Raw genomic sequence first — 20,800 nt, 5'->3', positions numbered from 1 at the left:
GCGTGGATTAATACTGAAATATCAATACCTCCGATACCAGATCCTTATGCTCTAAAATCAATTTTCAAATACTTTTGATACTTTTCATTTGAGGCAATAAACAGTATATCACTAAGAGGAAAAGAGTGGAAAGTAACTAAACTTCTGGGTGGAATCATGTGTGAAGCTATTTCAGTACTTCAGTTTAAATTCATAAATATGGTTATAAAATAAGTAGTGAAATAAATACATGCTTTAACAAAAAGCTGCAAAAGTTCAGATTAGAGTAAAATGATGTGTATCACTGAGATAATTTATTCAGGTAAGATTTCCTAAAGAATTGATCATATAATTGATAATCTAAAGTAGATATTATATACTAGGTGTTATTAAATTATAGTAATTGTGATAAAACAGCTATTGTGATTTTTTGGTATTCAGAAAATGTCTCTATTATTATGGAAAATCAGTTTAATTTGCTTTAACTGTTAAATGAACAAATTCAAATTCTCAACTATTTCTTTATATATTTAACTACATTTTTTAAATCGCAATTTCAATCTGAATCTCCCAGTATTATAAAACAGCAAGTGTTTGTATTTTTGGGCTATTTGGAGAGACTACGTGCATAGTTGAAATAGGATTGGGAGTAGGATCAATGCAGAAAACCCCAAGCATACTTTAAATTTAAAATAAATGAAGGAGGCCCAGGGGAAGACCCAGGACACGCTGGAGGGACTATGTCTCTCGGTTGGCCTGGGAACGCCTTGGAATTCCCCTGGACGAGCTGGCCCAAGTGGCTGGGGAGAGGGAAGTCTGGGTTTCCCTGCTTAGGCTGCTGCCCCCGCGACCCGACCCTGGATAAGCGGAGGAAAATGGATGGATGGATGGAATGAATAATTTGGATATCTTGTATTCTAATTAAGCTATTATTTGAAATATACTACAAGATTTACCAGACATATTGGGTGTATTTGCACAAAGTATCAGTATCGTAAGCATAAATTTTACTCGGTAAGGGATAGACCCAAATATAACCAAACAGCCTGACCCAGCACACACCAAAACACTCTCACGCCTCTATTAGAGAACTATAAGAGCCCCCACAGGGTTGGACAGTAGCACTAGGCATGATGGGTAATCACTTCAGCATCGTCTCTTCTCACCCTGGGGCTCATTAATCACCATAATTCCAGATTTTTTCTCCACATTTCTTCCTGAAGGATTGATTTTTCCTCTCTGTTTAATCGTTTCTAGTTCCTCTCAATAGAACGCAGTGAGAATTCAGCTGTGGGTCAGATGTTGCTGTAGCTTTTAGCCGGCGTGTTTGTGCTGCAGTTAGCGTTATGCTAACAGAGTGCAATGCTAACTGTGGAATCAGACACATCCAACAACAGCAACTGTTTCATAATTATTATGGGATGCTTCCAGGTCCTGATTGAGGTGGGAAAAAGAACCGGTCCAGTGGGTCTAATATTGAACCAAGCTCGATGCTGATTGGTTTATAATACTCATAGGCAGGACGAATTGTTTAACACTAACATTTTCCTCTCTGTCGCCCTCTGGTGGGGCAAAGACTGAACAGGTGGATATACACTGACATGATCCTGAAGTATTCCATCAGGGGCAACTAAATAATAAATATATAGTAAAAGTAATAGTGATTAATAATGAATATTGATTATTGAGAGTGGTTGTCCCTCAGGTTGTGATGGGCTCTGATATAAAGAGCTCTCTCTCTCCATTTATCTCTGTCTCCCTTTATCTCTCTCTCTCTCCCTTTATCTCTCTCTCTCTTTCTGTCTCTTTCTGTCTCTCTCTGTCTCTCTCTCCCTTTATCTCTCTCTCTGTCTCTCTCTCTCTCTTTCTGTCTCTCTCTGTCTCTCTCTCCCTTTATCTCTCTCTCTGTCTCTCTCTCTCTCTTTCTGTCTCTCTCTGTCTCTCTCTGTCTCTCTCTCCCTTTATCTCTCTCTCTCTTTCTGTCTCTCTCTGTCTCTCTCTGTCTCTCTCTCTCTCTGGTTTTCTGGGTCGAGGTATAATAAGAGGATTATGTGTGTGCCGGGTCTGTGTGCCGGGTCGGGTCTGTGTGCCGGGTTCTGTGTGTAACTCTGTGTGAGAGGGAGGGGTGCAGCGCTGCTGCCAGTAATTACATTATTTACCCTAAACCGATTACTCCTCCTGACCAATCACACGCTCCTGCTGCAGAGAGAGAGAGAGTGTATGTGTGTGTGTGTGGAAGGGGGGGAGATGTGTGAGTGTGTGTGTGAGAAAGTTTGTTTTTATGTATTAAAGGTGCAATGGCCAGAATACACACCTGTAAAGTCAGTACCCATTTAATTGTGAGGACCAAAACCCTTCCTAACTTTTTCACTTTTTCACTATAACAAACACTGTGTGTGTGTGTGTGTGTGTGTGTGTGTGTGTGTGTACGGGCGGGACAGATGGACTGACGCATGGAGCTCCTCCCCCTCTTCGTCCTGCTCCTCCTCTTGCTCGGGCTAATCTCTCTGGGTAAAGGGGGGGCAGGGGGAGGGGGGGCACTGGGCACCCAGCCTGGCTCACTCTCGACTGGCACTGTTCACCACCACCAGCTAACGGGACTCACTGCTCACTTTCTGTTCACCCACTGAGAAGAAGGAGAGAAGGAGGGATGAACGTGTGGTCAGCAGAGCATCCATGCCTCAGGGAGAGCAGCTGATCCTGGGTGAAGGAGAGAAGTGGAAGGTCACCTGACCGAGGCTACCTGAGGAGTCTTACAGACCCGGCAGTCTTCTCCCAACTCGGGTTCTTCCCGGGTTCCTTTAGTCCGGTTCTGGCAGGGTGTAGATTTGTGGAGTTAATGAGGACGTTCTGTTTACGGTGCTGACCCAATCAGCAGCCATGTCCACGGCTCAGGCCATGAACCGCAACGGCATCTACAGCTACTTCCTCAACATGGTGGCCTACCAGGTGAGAGACCTGCCGCCGGGTTAAGTGACAGCTATTTTCACAAGGATTAATGTGCTGGTTTCTTTAGTACTAATTTAAATACTAATAAATTAATTCATGATGATTTTTCTGTATTGTAGAATAATATCACATGTAAAATATACTAGTTTAGTTATCAGTAGCTGGCTGTAATTGAATATTTAAACATGGCCTATTTAAAATCTTATTTTGTAATTGTTGCTATTGTTTGTTTTAATTGATATTCAAACTAAAAGTCTATATATTTTAAATTTGAGCTTGTAAGTTTGAGTTAACAATTTGGTAAACTGAAAGCCCCAAGTAAATTAACAGTTTAAAGGTTTAAGATAATTATTGCCTAAATTTTTTTATTCTGCATGTGAAATTACATAGAACTATCTTTTTAATATGCTTAGGGATTAAATATTACAAGTAAAATATAACTAAATATTTGAATTATAGTATAATATTTAACTTTAAATTATTTACTAAAATTATTGTAAAATGTTTTTTAACTTTTGTAAAATATACATAATGTTAATGGTTGTGCATTGATATTTTAGTCATATTGTAGTTAATGGTTAGTGCAGCTGCGTGGAACGTCGGTTCCTCTGTTTTGTGATCAGTGAAAGTAAAGTAATGCTGTTGTTGTGTGAATAAATTCATGCTGATTGTTTTGCAGCAGAGATAAGGTTGGAGATGGGTGGGTTTGGAGAAGGGAAAGCACTAAAATGTGCAGAGTGACGTGTCCTCTGTTAGACACTGGATATCTGAAAAAGGAAAAGCTCTAAAACCATGATGGTAAACAGCACATCAAACATTATCTCCAGTTAAGGCTCAGGTACCTCCTTAAGTGTTTAAGCTCTCAAGCCTGTTACCTGGTTTCCCATGCCAAAATAATGGTTGGTGCAGCAGCAGCATCACTGGAAGTTCTTCAGTGGTTTATCAGTTTTAGTGAACTCTGTGTCTGATGCTGTTAATAACGCATGGCTGCACCGTGACCCGACCAGCTCAATACCAGCAGCTTCAGGCCTGGAAATCCATATTTTCCAGAACAGTTAATGATACCTCAGCTACTGATCACCCGTATCAGATGAAGTTCTCTCAGGCCACGGGAAAGGTTGCTGTGGGTCAGTTTGAAACACATGCTGGACTTTCTACACAGAGCATCATGGAAAATGTCATCTGTAGAGCCAATTAAGAGGATGAGCCTCTTATCAGCCCTGTATGCTTTCCCCTACTGTCTCTCACTGGTTGGTGTGTTTAATAATAAAATGATGGTGCCAGTAAGAGCATCCCACCTACTCTTTATTAAACACTTAATTCCTAAACATAATTACTAAATGTTCAGAGCTTTAATTTCAGGTCTGTATGTTGATGCATATGTCTCTGTTCTCAAACATTTCTCAAAAGTTACATGTAGTTTTACTGACTCATTTACAGCAGCAACTAAATATATTGTAGGGCTGGCCCGAATAGCGTTTTTTGAGCTCCGGATATTCGGCACTGATTCGAAGCGAATATTCGAATATTCGTTTTTAAAAAAAGAGATAAAAAAATAAAATAAAAAAAAAAGCAAATCACGGCCCCTTTAATCCACTGAAAAATGTTCAATTTGCTCTGACCGACGAGACATATTCACCCCGGATTTTTGGTGTTTTTATCCCATATTTTTTCTGTGTTTTTAGCCCAGATTTCTTTGTGTTTTATCATGTATAATAGAGGTCTGCGCGAGACTGATTTTTAAACCCACTCTTCCACGCTCCCGCGTTTCTGTCTCGTTACCGCTCCGCAAAAAAATTGCTTCTTTTAATCCCGCGCCCGCCCGCCACATACACATTTCTGCCGCTCCCGCCCCACGTTCCTAATATAAATTAAATAAACTACATTTAATGCTTCAAATTTACTTATATATTTATTAAAACAGCAGCGCTGAATAGTGTGGTCCCGTTCCTTACCCCAGTCCAAACACCATCGGTGTGTGCGTGTGTGTCGGTCCATCCTGCGCGTTGAGAGTTTTCTTTAGGTTTTTTTTTTTTTTACAATTATTACAGTTTTCTTAACTATTTATTAATTTGCTCCCGCATCGTCTGGATTAAACTCCCGCTCCAGCCAATAACAGTTCAGTTCTGTCCCGCGCGCAAGATATTCTGACGGGACCCGCGAGAACAGAAGTGGTTAGAGTGAGGTGGAACTCTGGAAAGGAGAAAAAAAACGAATATCCGAATACCAAAATTAAAAACCGAATACCTACTCAACGAACGAATATCCGAATACCCGAATATTCGGGTCCAGCCCTAATATATTGATGATATAGGAAGTGCAATAAATAATGTATAGTTGTTGTTTTGTTTGTTCAGACTGTTATATACACTATAGTGGTCTTTCTGTAAATGGTAGAGACAGTTGCTTCAACAAAAGCAGGACAAGCTCTTTTTATTAGCCTTAATATTGTACGAAACAAAGTCCAATTGTCCCAAATTTAGTCTTTTAATTAGTAGTGTAATTCAGCTCTATGCTAAAATACACTTATTCAGATATTACTGCTAAATGTTAAGATACATTTTTTGTTCACTATTTTTGCTTAATCACATTTTATTTCCTTAGATAACATGGCGTTTATCATACTTAATATTGCTGTACAATTTCAATATATTGGAGAAAAGACACTGTTTAAAACATTTAAAACACATATATTTATTATAGGATAACTGTTGTGCTATTATTGCTATGTTACAACTTAGTATAAATATCTCTAAATATCTCTGCAGTAAGAGCTGAGATATTTCACAGCAGTGTTGGGTAAAGTTTACACACTTTAAAATCCTGAGAGCACAAGTTTAATTCCTTTCATTAAGTTACAGAAATTAGTCTAAAGAAGCGTAACGTTCTTCTCAGGCAGGTAATGCCTTTCATAATTAACACGTGCTGCAGATCACCTCCAACATCATCTTCAACCTAGCATGACTTCAGAAATAGACGGGTGGAGCGAGGTCATTGGTTAATCTGTAGAAATGGGTGATGATAAAGGACATGGCCGTCGTTTTGGTCCAATCCGTGTCTCTGGGTTTAGCTCAGGATAAAAAGCTGCCTGGCCACCATCCGACCCTCCAGCCTAGATCCATTAGAAAAATCCAGATGCTCTGAGCAATGAGGATTAATCTGAGATAACTCCGCCCCCACAGGAACGCTCATATCCAGACATGCAGACGCCCAAATGTAGGCTATGGACTGTAAACCTGATGAGATTCAGACTCTCAGATTTAAGCTGAACCTCATTCCGCAGCTCCAGGCTGAGGGGTCAGATGCTGCTGGTTGTTCAGTATGTTTAGATTTTTGGAAGAAACACAGAATTCCAAATCCTCCACATTAAAATCCCTCCCAGAATCCCTCACTCCTCCTGTAACAGCCCTGTATTAACAGCACAGTGATGAACTATTCCCCTGCCACGAAGAAAGAAGTGTAGTTCGATGTTTGTACATTGATACAATAATACTTTAGAATATGGAAGGAATGTGAGGAATAAAGGATGAAAACATAGAGGAGTGCGGGTCAGTGTGGCTGTGGATTAGAGCTTGTGGACCTTTATCAAGAGAGAACATGGTGGCTGTAGAGGAGTAGACGGGGAGGCTGGGATTTGGTAAATTTGTTTTGGGGGACCTGAAAGTGCATATCTGAAATATGTCTGTTTTGGAGAAGCTCAGTAGAATTGGATCAGTTTCTCTAAACCTGCAGGACAAGAGGCAATAAAATCTGACAAAATAATAATAAGAATGTTAGTTGAAGAGCATAAATATTTTATTCCAAACTGAAAAGGTGATTTTCCTGAAGGGGCATAGTGGTTGATATGATGTTACTAGGCAGTTGCTATGCTGTTCAAAATAACTGTTATAATGTTCCTAAGCAGTTGCTATGATATACTAGACAGTTGCTATGCAGGTGCTCAGTGGTTGCAGTGGTGTGCACAGACATTTTGGGGGGCAAGTGTTCAGGAGGGAAAAAGGGCACTAGAGCGGCTAGTTTATCTGGTGACCAGTCGGCTAAAGATGCTTAGTAGTTTGGTGCTGTATGAGACATTTCAATGCACAACAAAATAATTTCACATTGGGCTTAGAGGGCAAACGGTAGGATTTTACTTGATGTGTATGTTACCTGGCTGGTGGGACTCGGGGGAGAAGAATCTGTTGCTGTGCTGAAGACTTGCTGAACTGAACTGCTGCTGCAGCACGTGACCGCACGGGGTCACGCGACAGAGGAAGAGAGAGGTCGGGGGTGTGTGAGCTGATTTCAGGGCATTCTGTTTTCACTCGTTTTTAATCGCTCAGGTTTTCAAAAGATCATTTCAAACCGGCCTCAGTAAAATCTTAATAGTAATTATATTTTTCTATAAAAAAAAAAAAAACGAAGTTTCAAAAGGGCACTTTGGTTGATAAAGGGCAGAATTGGTGGTGCTTTGTCTATGTCTGCACACCTCTGCTTTTGACCAATCCTGACATATTTGGTTTTAAAATACTTAGCAGAGCACGGCTTCAGTATTCAGTGAGAAAATGTTTAAATATATAAACAGGAGAGACACCATATGCAAATGAGTTCTTCTGGATCAAAGCTACATTCACTCAGCATGCCCACCTCCCCCTGCACATTGGAGGATCTGCGGTGGAAGTGGTTGACAGCTACAGGTACTTGGGTGTGCACCTGACCAGCAACCTCACCTGGAGCAACAACACTTCCACTCTGGTCAGGAAGCACATCAGCGTCTCTACTTCCTCAGGAGGCTGAGACGAGCTGGACTCGGGAGCGCAGTCCTCACCTCCTTCTACAGATGTGTGGTGGAGAGCGTCGTGTGCTCCAGCATCAATGTGTGGCATGGAAGCTGCTCTGCTGCAGACAGGAAAGCTCTGCAGAGGGTGGTGAAGGCTGCACAGAGGATTGTTGGAGTTAGCTTCCCCAGCACCACAGACATTTACACCTCCAGGTGCAGGAAAAGGGCCACCTGCCTCAGGAAGGATCCCACCCACCCAGCACACGCACTTTTTGTCCCACTCCCCTCAGGACGGAGGCTGCGGAGCATTAAGTGCAAAACAACAAGACTCAGAAACAGCTTCATTCCGGAAGCTGTAAGACTCTTAAACTCCACTTAACAAACACACTGCACTGACACTGACACCACGGACAAATTACTGTTTACTGTTTACCAACATGGTCACTTTACTTGCACTGAGACACTTTATCTCCACTGCTCTAATTCACATTATCATGCTGCTATAGCACACTTGCACTCTGGACTTCATGTTGCTGAACCTTTCTACTCTCTATTTATTTTTTTTTATTCTTTGGGATATTTATCTATCTATTTTGTATATTCTATTTCTTTTATTGTATTCTTTTTTTAATCTATATATCTATTAATAACAGCTCTTTGGGTGTAAAACTGGATCGTGAGATCACAATTTCGTTCCACCTCATGTACCACATGTGATGCGAATGACAATAAAATCTCCTCCTCCTCCTCCTTCCTCCTATACATTTGACCCCTTATGTTTATTTCAACCAATTTGATGAACATAATTCAAAAGGGGGTGGAGTTTCTCAGTAAACATGCATCTGATCAAGCTTAAACTTCGCAAACAGAATTTATTAAGCTCTAAAGTTTATCCAATAAGCAACTTCATCAGTAAAAATGTCTGGACACCATCCGCCAGTCAGCAGGCGTTTTGACAGGCTTATCAGGATGAAATAATAAAAATCTTGTTTGTCTCATTCATAATGTAATGTTTTGACATTTACATGTTTTTTCCATATTGAATACAGTAGTCCAGACGCATTTGTAAATACTGTGGTGAAAAAATGCTTTGTTTGGTCATTATTGCTAATTGTTTTAAAATATATTTTTCAATATATTTGTTTGTGATTTTAAGTACTGATTATGTCCAAAGGTCTCTGATCAACAATTCTAACGGGTAAAAGGTTTTTAATAATCTCTAAATTTGACAGATTGTCTCAATAGTATTAGAATTTTTTTTACGTATCACCAGTCTCTGCTTTAAAGCACCATCGTTCTGCTTGCGTCTGTATTTATTATTGATCACTGATTGATAGTGTGATGCATCTGCCCGTGAAAGTTTCTGATATCTGTAATCTGATTAAAAAAACCTGATCATTTTATCAGAAATCTATCTGTGATTTTCTCACAGATATGTTGTTGCTGTGGCCCCGCCCCCTGCTCACTGTGCTGCTCCTTCTGCCCACCAATCAAATCATCCTCCAGTACGCGAGTGATGTACACACTGTTCCACATCCTGGCCTGCACTGTCTCGTGCCTCATGCTCTCTCGCAACGTCTCGGAGGCAGTGAGGGAGAATGTGAGTCTTTTACACTGTTTACACAACTGTGCACTAATTTACACTGTTTTACACTGTTTACACAACTGTGCACTATTTTACACTGTTTTACACTGTTTTACACTGATTCACTCTATTTTACACTCTTCACACCCTTTTACACTGTTTACACAGTTTACACTATTTTACATCCATTTACACTTTTACTCTTTTTTGATATAATATATAATCAGATAAAACAGAAAAATAGATAGATATATAAAGGGTCTAAAAACTTTTTTATAAACTGTCCTATAACAGTGCAGTAGGTAAATAATGAACAAATCGAAAGTGCAAAATACAAATGACTGATAATAAAATAAAGTAAACTGGTGTGAAATCGGTTTATATAATATTAATATCTAAACTGATTTATTCTGTTTGATGTTAACACTGTAAAAACATTTACTTTATTAAATCTACACCTGCTGACAGGAGAGCGCTGTGCTGTTTTATATTATTATAATATTATATTATAAAGTTCATCCAGATTAATTCAGTCAGGAGGAGGCGGTTCCTCCAGTGGCTGTATTATATTATTAAATATATATATTATTATATTGGTAATATATAGTCTGTGTGTTGGTGTGTGACCTGCAGGTGCCTTTCTTTAACATGGTGTGTGACGAGGCTCACGGCGGGGGGGACTGTGAGATGTTGGTGGGATACTCGGCCGTGTACAGGGTCTGTTTCGGCACCGCCTGCTTCTACCTGATGATGGCGCTCTTCCTCATCGACGTGAAATCCAGCCAGGATTACCGAGCCCTCATCCACAACGGGTCAGAAGACCATTCATAAATAAATATAAAGATTCATAAATATAATACACTGCATAACATTTACACACAATGATTGCAGAAACAAATAAATGAGGAATTTGGGGTAAAATCTGCAGATTTACTTAATTATTTAGACACTTCTGTCTCTTCCACACTCAGCTCTGCCTGTGATCTCCAGTCTGGACTATTTATTGCTTTATTAAAAATTTAAAGGTTCTGTGAATTACTACATCTCTAATATTTAATATACTCATATAAATCTATACATTCAGACACTCAGTGCACTTTACCTCGAGTTTATAGAGTCCGATTATTTTACATGTAAAAAAGTGCTCTGTCCTCAATATACAGCTCATGCCCCATTAAAGTAAAGCATCAGATATGATTCAGATATGAGTTGTTTGTGTCTGATTGATTTGTTTGAGTTTGAGTTGTTTGAGTTTGAGTTGTTTGAGTTGTTTGAGTTTGAGTTGTTTGAGTTTGAGTTGTTTGAGTTGTTTGAGTTTGAGTTATTTGAGTTTGAGTTGTTTGAGTTGTTTGAGTTGTTTGAGTTTGAGTTGTTTGAGTTGTTTGAGTTTGAGTTGTTTGAGTTGTTTGAGTTTGAGTTGTTTGAGTTTGAGTTGTTTGAGTTTGAGTTGTTTGAGTTGTTTGAGTTTGAGTTGTTTGAGTTTGAGTTGTTTGAGTTTGAGTTGTTTGAGTTGTTTGAGTTGTTTGAGTTTGAGTTGTTTGAGTTGTTTGAGTTTGAGTTGTTTGAGTTTGAGTTGTTTGAGTTGTTTGAGTTTGAGTTGTTTGAGTTGTTTGAGTTTGAGTTGTTTGAGTTTGAGTTGTTTGAGTTGTTTGAGTTTGAGTTGTTTGAGTTGTTTGAGTTTGAGTTGTTTGAGTTTGAGTTGTTTGAGTTGTTTGAGTTGTTTGAGTTTGAGTTGTTTGAGTTTGAGTTGTTTGAGTTTGAGTTGTTTGAGTTTGAGTTGTTTGAGTTTGAGTTGTTTGAGTTTGAGTTGTTTGAGTTTGAGTTGTTTGAGTTTGAGTTGTTTGAGTTTGAGTTGTTTGAGTTGTTTGAGTTGTTTGAGTTTGAGTTGTTTGAGTTTGAGTTGTTTGAGTTTGAGTTGTTTGAGTTTGAGTTGTTTGAGTTGTTTGAGTTGTGGCTGTGGAGCTGGAGAGCAGAGCTGCAGGGATTATAGAGAGTGAATCAGGGCACTGAGCCAATCCCACAACTAAAACTCTTAAAGTCAGAAAAGAGGTCAGCCCAGGGGTCAGACAGGGGGCGGAGCCTGAAGCACACGCACACACGCACACACACACACACACACACACACTCTCTAAATAGCTTTTACCATCTGTACACTATTTTAAGATTTATCTGCTCAGTGGGATAAAAATCCTCAACTCTGCACCAGAAAGAAGAGCGGGATCAGAATTCTGTTCAGAAGGAAGATAAAAGTGATCAGGATCAATAAATGATTATAAATTTAGGCTGATATGGGTAATATTTATTGATCTACACATACAGTAGTAGTGTGTAATGCTGCAGTGTGTAACACCGTGACACACACACACACACACACAGTCATTAAGAGTGCATTCTTCTTGTGTTTCTTCAGGTTCTGGTTTTTGAAGTTTATCACGTTGCTAGGGATGGTTGCCGCGGCGTTCTTCATCCCGACAGAGTCATTTCTGCACGGTGAGTCTCGCACTGATCACTAATGATATTTATAATCTTCTGAAATGAGCAGAGAGGAACTGTCTCTACTGGATTGTGGAACATTGCTGTGAGGATTAGATTCCTCCAGGGGGCGCTGTAGCTCCACTCAATCACCCCACAGCCTGAGCTCCTCACTGCAGCTTCCCTCAGTGACTCTGATCCGGATCCAGAGTGTTTTACAGCATTTCCTTTACCTTGTTTATTTATAAATCAATCAATCGATTGATCTGGATTTGGGAGGCTGTAGTAATAATGATCCACAGGCAGGTTTAGATCAGTGTTATTAAATATCTGATCAGCTGCAGTTCTCACAGTTCTTCTGATATTAACTGATTAATATTAAATGTTTTGTTTGGGATTTGTTTGGAATTGTTTTTGAGGGAATTTCGTGCTTTTCAGAAGTTCTGTGTGTTCAGTAATCAGGTGATGATCTGATCATCTGTATCTCAGTTCCCCTGATTCTGGTAAAAGTTCAAGATTAATGTTTTTACTTCAGCGATGAGGAAACTTCCCCTCTAAACCAGGAGCTCAATCTGCTTCTTATTCACAGCTTTTATCAAGCAATTATCATTCTCTCTCTCTCTCTCTCTCTCTCTCTCTCTCTCTCTCTCTCTCTCTCTCTCTCTCTCTATAGCCTGGCACTATGTGGGAGTGGTGGGAGGTTTTGCCTTCATCCTCATTCAGCTGATCCTCATCACAGCGTTCGCTCACACTTGGAATAAGAACTGGTGAGTTGTTGGTTGTTGGTTGTTGGTTGTTGAAGTTTGATGCTCCACTTGTGATTAATAAAGATAATGCTTAGCTGCAATGTTTTCAGGTGCAGGAGATTTTAAATGTGTAAAAACATGATATATGAAAATCCATATATTAAAAAACAGCCTTAGAGTTTATTCATTTTATTGGGGGTTAAATCTGTTCTGTAACTGAAAGGAGGATCTAGAACCTGTTGGTTCCTCTATGCTGGATATAAGATGAGATTGAGAGGGTTGGGTTTGGAGGTTCTACAGGTTCTGTATGGATCCTGCAGCACAGATGTTGCTACAGCTGGGCCTGTAGATCCTGTAGCTCTACACTCGTAGGTTGAAGCTGAAGCTGAGTCCCAGCTGCTCCATAAATGCTGGATTGGTGATAAATCTGGAGATCTGCAGGACGAGGAAGTGCTGCAATCTGGTGGAGACTGTGTTCCTGGGAAACCCTTGCTGTGTGTGGGTGAACATTATCCTGCTGAAAAATGAAAGTTCTGCAGGAGAGAAAGCAGCAACACAAGTATCTGCAGGATGTTCTGCACAGATCACAGTTAGTGTTCCTCCTATCACTACTAGCAGTGACTGACTGTCAGACGAGATGGTAAATACTTTTTATAATCAAATCTCCACATCTGGGTAAGGTCTGAGTAAAGATCAGCAGCTCATCACATTCTGAGTAGATAAAATGTTATCTACCTTTCTCTCTCTCTCTCTCTCTCTCTCTCTCTCAGTGTGATGTACAGATGTTGTGCAGATGTTTGGGGGGAGGTTGAGGAGCAGTGAGGCGTTAGTGTTGAGCAGCTGATGGAATCGGTTCTGGTTCTGATCGTCTGAATGAGTGTGAAGATTGTGACGGTTCTGTTTCTGGTTCTGCAGGTTAACCGGGGCGGCTGAAGATAAGCGCTGGTACGTGGCGGTTCTGTGCGCCACCCTGTTTTTCTACACGGTGGCGACGGCCGCCTTTACCTTCATGTACAAGTACTACACCCACCCCGCCGCCTGCCGCGTCAACAAGGCCCTGCTCTGGACCAACCTGGGTCTGTGTGGCATCATGAGCTTCATCGCCGTCACGCCCTGCGTCCAGCAGAGTCAGTCCCCCACCTTCATCACCACACTGATTTACCAACTAAATGCAAAAAATGTAGAGGAAATATAAAAATAAATAATTAAAGGAAAAACATTCTGATCTGAAGTTTCGTCTTGTTTTCCACCAAATCCAAGCAAACATCTAATTCGCCATTATTTTTTATATTTACTGTCAAAAGTGTTTCTTCCACAGCTCTGATCTGAAACTGATTAAATATCATCAGTTCAGCTGCTGAATATAATTATAATTTTATATTATATCATATTATATATAACATAACTGCAGGTTTTTAACGTGGACTGGTTGTAACTGGTTTTGTACTGGTTGTAACTGGTTTTGTACTGGTTGTAACTGGTTTTGTACTGGTTGTAACTGGTTTTGGACTGGTTGTAACTGGTTTTGTACTGGTTGTAACTGGTTTTGGACTGGTTGTAACTGGTTTTGGACTGGTTGTAACTGGTTTTGTACTGGTTGTAACTGGTTTTGTACTGGTTGTAACTGGTTTTGGACTGGTTGTAACTGGTTTGGTGTCTCTGGTGTTTAGAGCAGCCTCGCTCAGGTCTGCTGCAGGCCTCCATCATCAGCTGCTACGTCATGTACCTCACCTTCTCCGCACTGTCCAGCAGACCACCTGAGAAAGGTAACACTCCCTTACCACACCTCACCCTAAATACCACATCTTACCACACCCCACCTTACACACCACACCTCACCTTACCACACCTCACCATAACACACTATACCGTACTACAACTTACCATACCCTTACTGCAGTTCTCTGGGCAGAAGGTTCGTGTTCAGTGTTCAGTGATGGAGACGAAGGCAGAAAGATAATAATAATAATAATATAATAATAATATTTTATTTATGTAGCGCCTTCCCTGAAAACTCAAAGCGCTGAACAACACACAGACCAAAGGCACAGTGAATAAAAACACGCATGCATACAAACACTTACACATAACAGTGCCAGTATTAAAAAAACAGTAAGATCCAGTAAGAAAAGTTGTGGTGATCAGAGTGTGAGGAACAGGTGTGAGTGTGTGTGTGAGAGAGAGAGAGAGAGAGAGAGAGAGTGTGTGTGTGAGAGAGAGAGAGTGTGTGTGTGAGTGTGTGTGTGTGTGAGAGAGAGAGAGAGAGAGAGCGAGAGAGAGTGTGTGTGTGTGTTATCAGGACAGATGTTGGGAGCTGGAAACAGGCTGAGGTTTTAGTTCTGGAGGAAAAGCTGAAACTGGTTTTACTGCAGTGCCGGAACTCAGAGACCAGATTACACTGCGATTGCAGTTAATTACACTGTAATTAACACACTCCACAAATACATACTGCTATAAAAACACACACACACACACACACAGTGCACGTGGAGTATCAGGGACTGAATATAACGGTGTGTTTATTCTGTGTGTGTTTTAGTAGAGTATCAGGGACTGAATATGACGGTGTGTTTATTCTGTGTGTGTTTTAGTAGAGTATCAGGGACTGAATATGACGGTGTGTTTATTCTGTGTGTGTTTTAGTAGAGTATCAGGGACTGAATATGACGGTGTGTTTATTCTGTGTGTGTTTTAGTAGAGTATCAGGGACTGAATATGACGGTGTGTTTATTCTGTGTGTGTTTTAGTGGAGTATCAGGGACTGAATATGACAGTGTGTTTATTGTGTGTATGTTTTAGTGGAGTATCAGGGACTGAATATGACGGTGTGTTTATTGTGTGTGTGTTTTAGTGGAATATCAGGGACTCAATATAACGATGTGTTTATTCTGTGTGTGTTTTAGTAGAGTATCAGGGACTGAATATAAAGGTGTGTTTATTCTGTGTGTGTTTTAGTAGAGTATCAGGGACTGAATATGACGGTGTGTTTATTCTGTGTGTGTTTTAGTGGAGTATCAGGGACTGAATATAAAGGTGTGTTTATTCTGTGTGTGTTTTAGTAGAGTATCAGGGACTGAATATAAAGGTGTGTTTATTCTGTGTGTTTTAGTGGAGTATCAGGGACTGAATATGACGGTGTGTTTATTCTGTGTGTGTTTTAGTGGAGTATCAGGGACTGAATATAAAGGTGTGTTTATTCTGTGTGTGTTTTAGTGGAGTATCAGGGACTGAATATGACGGTGTGTTTATTGTGTGTGTGTTTTAGTGGAGTATCAGGGACTGAGTATGATGGTGTGTTTATTGTGTGTGTGTTTTAGTGGAGTATCAGGGACTGAGTATGATGGTGTGTTTATTGTGTGTGTGTTTTAGTGGAGTATCAGGGACTGAATATGACGGTGTGTTTCCCGAACGTGGGTCGGGACGAGATCCAGAACGAGGGGAACGCTGTAGCCGTCATCGGCGCCGCCATCATGTACTGCTGTGTTCTGTTTGCGTGGTGAGTTCTTATATATCTGATGATAAATAGAATACAAATAATAATATTTTGAGGGTGTGTGAGTGACTGTACTCTAGTTTAATAATAATAATAAACTTTGTTAATGTTCTCCTACAGTAACGAAGCTTCGTATCTGGCCGAGGTTTTCGGGCCGTTCTGGATGATCAAAGTTTATCGTTATGAATTTCAGGTGGGTCTTCATTTACTGATCCTGACTTTCACCTCGTTATCACCCAGTGCCTCAGGTATCATTAATCACTGGGAGTAAAGTGATTAAAATGAGTACTGAGTGTAGTGAGTGTAGTGAGTATAGTACTGTTAATTAATACTATATTAAATGTTAATCTGTGTCTGGTTTGCTGATGTTTGTCTGAATCCTCAGAAAGCGACCTGCTGTTTCTGCTGTCCTGAGGAGGAGGAAGGTGAGCAGATCTCAGTTTATTACTGATAGGGACAGACTGGTGTTTGTGTGCTGGTGGTGAGACGGCTGTCTGTGTTCCGCAGTGGAGGAGGAGTTTGTGATGGATGACGACAGTAAAGGATGTCAGAAGGTGATTCATAACGAGACTCATCGCGTGGCCTACAGCTACTTCTTCTTCCACTTCGTCTTCTTCCTCGCCTCGCTCTACGTCATGATGACCCTCACCAACTGGTTCAGGTCAGCTGATCAGAATCAGCGAGCAAATCTTTAGACTGAATACTGCCCTAAACCCTAATCTATCCCCAAACCCTAACCCCTAATCAAACCCCTAACCCTAATCTAACCCCTAACCCTAATCTATCCCCAAACCCTAACCCCTAATCAAACCCCTAACCCTAATCTAACCCCTAACCCTAATCTATCCCCAAACTCTAACCCCTAATCTATCCCCAAACCCTAACCCCTAATCAAACCCCTAACCCTAATCTAACCCTAAACCCTAATCTATCCCCAAACTCTAACCCCTAATCTAACCCCAAACACTAAACCCTAATCTAACCCCAAACCCTAACCCTAATCTATCCCCAAACGCTAACCCTATTCTATCCCCAAACCCTAACTCTAACCCCTAATCTAACCCCAAACCCTAACCCTAATCTAACCCCTAACCCTAAACCCTAATCTATCCCCTAACCCTAATCTAACCCCTAACCCTAAACCCTAATCTATCCCCAAACTCTAACCCCTAATCTAACCCCAAACCCTAATCTAACCCCAAACCCTAAACCCTAATCTAACCCCTAACCCTAAACCCTAATCTATCCCCAAACTCTAACACCTAATCTAACACCAAACCCTAATCTAACCCTAAACCCTAATCTATCCACAAACTCTAACCCCTAATCTAACCCTAACCCCTAATCTAACCCCTAACCCTAATCTATCCCCAAACTCTAACCCCTAATCAAACCCCTAACCCTAATCTAACCCTAAACCCTAATCTATCCCCAAACTCTAACCCCATAATCTAACCCTAAACCCTAATCTAACCCCAAACTCTAACCCCTAATCTAACCCCTAACCCTAATCTAACCCTAAACCCTAATCTATCCCCAAACTCTAACCCCTAATCTAACCCCAAACCCTAAACCCTAATCTAACCCCAAACTCTAACCCCTAATCTAACCCCTAACCCTAATCTAACCCTAAACCCTAATCTATCCCCAAACTCTTACCCCTAATCTAACCCTAAACCCTAATCTAACCCCAAACTCTAACCCCTAATCTAACCCCTTACCCTAATCTAACCCCTAACCCTAATCTAACCCTAAACCCTAACCCTAATCTACCCCAACCACAAACCCTAATCTAACCCCAACCATAAACCCTAATCTACCCCAACCATAAACCCTAATCTACCCCAACCATAAACCCTAATCTACCCCAACCATAAACCCTAATCTAACTCTAACCCTAATCTAGCCCTAAACTTTAATCTAACCCTAACCCCTAATCTAATGTAGTTTACGGTTGTTTACACTGTTTATAGACGAGCGGGGAGAACTACAAAAGCACATTTGAGAAAACACTTTGTGGTAAAAACAGAACAGATGTTGTATGTGTTCTATGAGTGTGTGTGTGTGTGTGTAAGTGTGCACTGCATTTAGGGGTTAAAGGTCATGTCTTCATGTGTGTTTGATATTTATTAAACATCTCAGTTCACTAATAATTCAGTTTCCTGTTCCTGCAGCTACGAGACGGCGGTGCTGGAGACCACCTTCACCCACGGCAGCTTCTCCACCTTCTACGTGAAGCTCTCGTCCTGCTGGGCCTGTGTGGTTCTGTACCTGTGGCTCCTGCTGGGTCCGCTGTGCCGGTGCCGGTCCGACTCTAAACGCCCGCGCCGCTCCCGGATCAAGAGGAGGATGGCTTCCCATCGTCACGTCAGCGTCAGCGTCTGACCAACCAGAAACCGCTTCAGGAACCGCTTCAGGAGCGCGGCAGTGACGGACCTTTACTTAAAGAATTAAACTGGGCCAGTTTACTGTAAACGCCCTGAAGCTACTGGAGTAATACCACCATCCAGAACCAGCGCTGGAGTAAAGCGGGCGGAGCCAGATCGGTACTCTGGAGCAGATTGTTTTATGTTTACGATTTTGACGGCACGCCGTTGGGACTGTGCTAATTTTGCCAAAAGGACCACAAAGGTGAAGAAAATAACCGGGACTATAATCAGCTTTAGTAACACTGGATTAATGATTCATTACAGAAGTTATAATACTCAATCTTTAGTTTTATTTAAAAGGTCAGTAGTTATTTAAGTTCTTTATTTTGTGAGTTTTGTCCTGTTACAACTCCAAATCAGAAAACTCTGGGACAGAATGGAAAATATAAGTTAATAATTCTGTTTATTTCATTTTGCTTTTATTTGATTGCAGATGGTAAAACCAGAGATATTTCATTTTATATCTGCTCAACTTTATTTAATTTATTAACAAACATCCATTCCTGCATTTCAGACCCAAAACACATTCCAAACACAGTTGGGACAATAAAATGTTTTTAAAGCTAGTAATGATGTTAGTAAACAATAACTAAATAATGATGTGATTTTAAACAGGTGATTATAATCATAACCTGGCATAAACTGATATCCAGTAAAGTTTGAGTCTCTGAGGAGTAAAGATGATCACAGGACAAAATCCATGAAAAAATGATTGAAATGTTCAAAAACAACGTTCCTCTCAGAAAGACTGGAAAATATCTGCATATTTCTCCCTCTACATCCCATAATATCATTAAACCATTGTTGAACCATCATTTAATAACAGCTGATAGAACTCGGGCCACTTCTCTACAATACAGAGTTACTATATTCACTAATACCACTTACAAAGCTCCGCCCACTTCTCTACAATACAGAGTTACTATATTCACTAATACCACTTACAAAGCTCCGCCCACTTCTCTACAATACAGAGTTACTATATTCACTAATACCACTTACAAAGCTCCGCCCACTTCTCTACAATACAGAGTTACTATATTCACTAATACCACTTACAAAGCTCCGCCCACTTCTCTACAATACAGAGTTACTATATTCACTAATACCACTTACAAAGCTCCGCCCACTTCTCTACAATACAGAGTTACTATATTCACTAATACCACTTACAAAGCTCCGCCCACTTCTCTACAATACAGAGTTACTATATTCACTAATACCACTTACAAAGCTCCGCCCACTTCTCTACAATACAGAGTTACTATATTCACTAATACCACTTTACTACAACTTTACTACTGTACACAACACAAGCCTTATGTTCACCATGACCAGAAGAAGCTCCGCCCACTTCTGTACTGGGTAATCAGCGATCAGTGGATTTTGTTTAGACGTATCGAGACAGTGCTCTGCTTTCAGGACGACGTGTTTTACAGGAACTTTATCGTGATGTTAAACCACATAATAAAGGCGAGGCTGTGGAAGAAGAGGATCCTGGACTGTCCTGAATGTTTGTAGATAATTTGCCACATGTTTACAGAAAGAATGGGACAAAATAACTGAAACACTTCAACACTTGCTATTAATTCAGTTTATTCAGAGTAGTGAGAACGTAGATAAACATTATAAAGTGGTAAATTAATTACTGTCTCAGCTGTGTTTGAAAATGCAGGAATGAAATATCTCTAATTTTAATGATTGGTATTTTCTATAGTGTCTCACTGTTTTCTGAGGTTGTATCATGTTTGCTGTCACTCAGTGATCTGTGGCTAATTTAAAGCAGCTGTATGCTGTGGGGGGAGGGTCCTTCCCAGGCCCCGCCCCTCTGATCAGCCATTTGCCACAGGGAGAGAAAACTTTAACAACTTTACTAAACCACATCTGAACCTCCCCGACCCGTTAAACCCTGATTACAGGTTTATCTCAGCGTGTTTATGATGGTTATGGAGGATAAGCTATTTTTGTAAATATATTTTTAACAAAACACATCAAGCTGTTCATGTGCCGTTTTTTAACCACAGAGGAAGGGGAGGAGCCTGCGGAGAAAAACAGCCTCATTAACAACTCAGTGTTTTAATGTTAGGAAAGTCCTCTGAGGGGTGATGGGTTATAAAACCTATTAAATACACTAACATGCCAAAAGTCAAGGAGACAAACTAGTATCATGGCCCATGAAAACTAAAGAACACTGAGCTGACCTGAAGCATCGCTCAAAGAGTGAATTAATAATTTAATTAATTCTAAAGTTTGGTGAATAAAAACACTAATATAATGTAATAAGAGAAATACTGGGGGAATAAAATAGGATTCTTTAATGAATACTAACTAATATTAGTCCCACTGGTGGTTAAAATGAAAGCGTTTGGAGAGAATACAGGTGTGTAC

At 40.4% G+C, this 20,800-nt stretch overlaps 1 protein-coding gene across 2 annotated transcripts in view; it reads left to right on the top strand.

Moving 5' to 3' along the window:
- serinc4 (serine incorporator 4) overlaps positions 1-20,403 on the top strand; it is a 23,078-nt gene extending 2,675 nt beyond the window's left edge. Inside the window, exons 1-12 of one of the 2 annotated variants that reach the window (XM_022665272.2) lie at positions 2,490-2,928; positions 9,120-9,287; positions 9,906-10,084; positions 11,683-11,762; positions 12,418-12,511; positions 13,406-13,617; positions 14,161-14,256; positions 15,860-15,986; positions 16,104-16,176; positions 16,369-16,408; positions 16,491-16,644; positions 18,158-20,403. In XM_022665272.2, coding sequence (XP_022520993.1) covers positions 2,860-2,928; positions 9,120-9,287; positions 9,906-10,084; positions 11,683-11,762; positions 12,418-12,511; positions 13,406-13,617; positions 14,161-14,256; positions 15,860-15,986; positions 16,104-16,176; positions 16,369-16,408; positions 16,491-16,644; positions 18,158-18,368 — 1,503 coding nt within the window. In that variant the 5' untranslated portion in view covers positions 2,490-2,859 and the 3' untranslated portion in view covers positions 18,369-20,403. Of the gene's footprint in view, positions 1-2,489; positions 2,929-9,119; positions 9,288-9,905; positions 10,085-11,682; positions 11,763-12,417; positions 12,512-13,405; positions 13,618-14,160; positions 14,257-15,859; positions 15,987-16,103; positions 16,177-16,368; positions 16,409-16,490; positions 16,645-18,157 lie in introns of those variants that run through there. The other variant, XM_022665273.2, reaches the window with a different exon arrangement.
- The last annotated feature ends 397 nt before the right edge of the window (positions 20,404-20,800 follow it).

This window comes from Astyanax mexicanus, chromosome 23 (genome assembly GCF_023375975.1).
Source record: "Astyanax mexicanus isolate ESR-SI-001 chromosome 23, AstMex3_surface, whole genome shotgun sequence".
NCBI classification, from domain to species: domain Eukaryota; kingdom Metazoa; phylum Chordata; class Actinopteri; order Characiformes; family Acestrorhamphidae; genus Astyanax; species Astyanax mexicanus.
The sequence above is the reverse complement of the archived record's forward strand: the minus strand, read 5'-3'. Positions and strand labels throughout refer to the sequence as shown.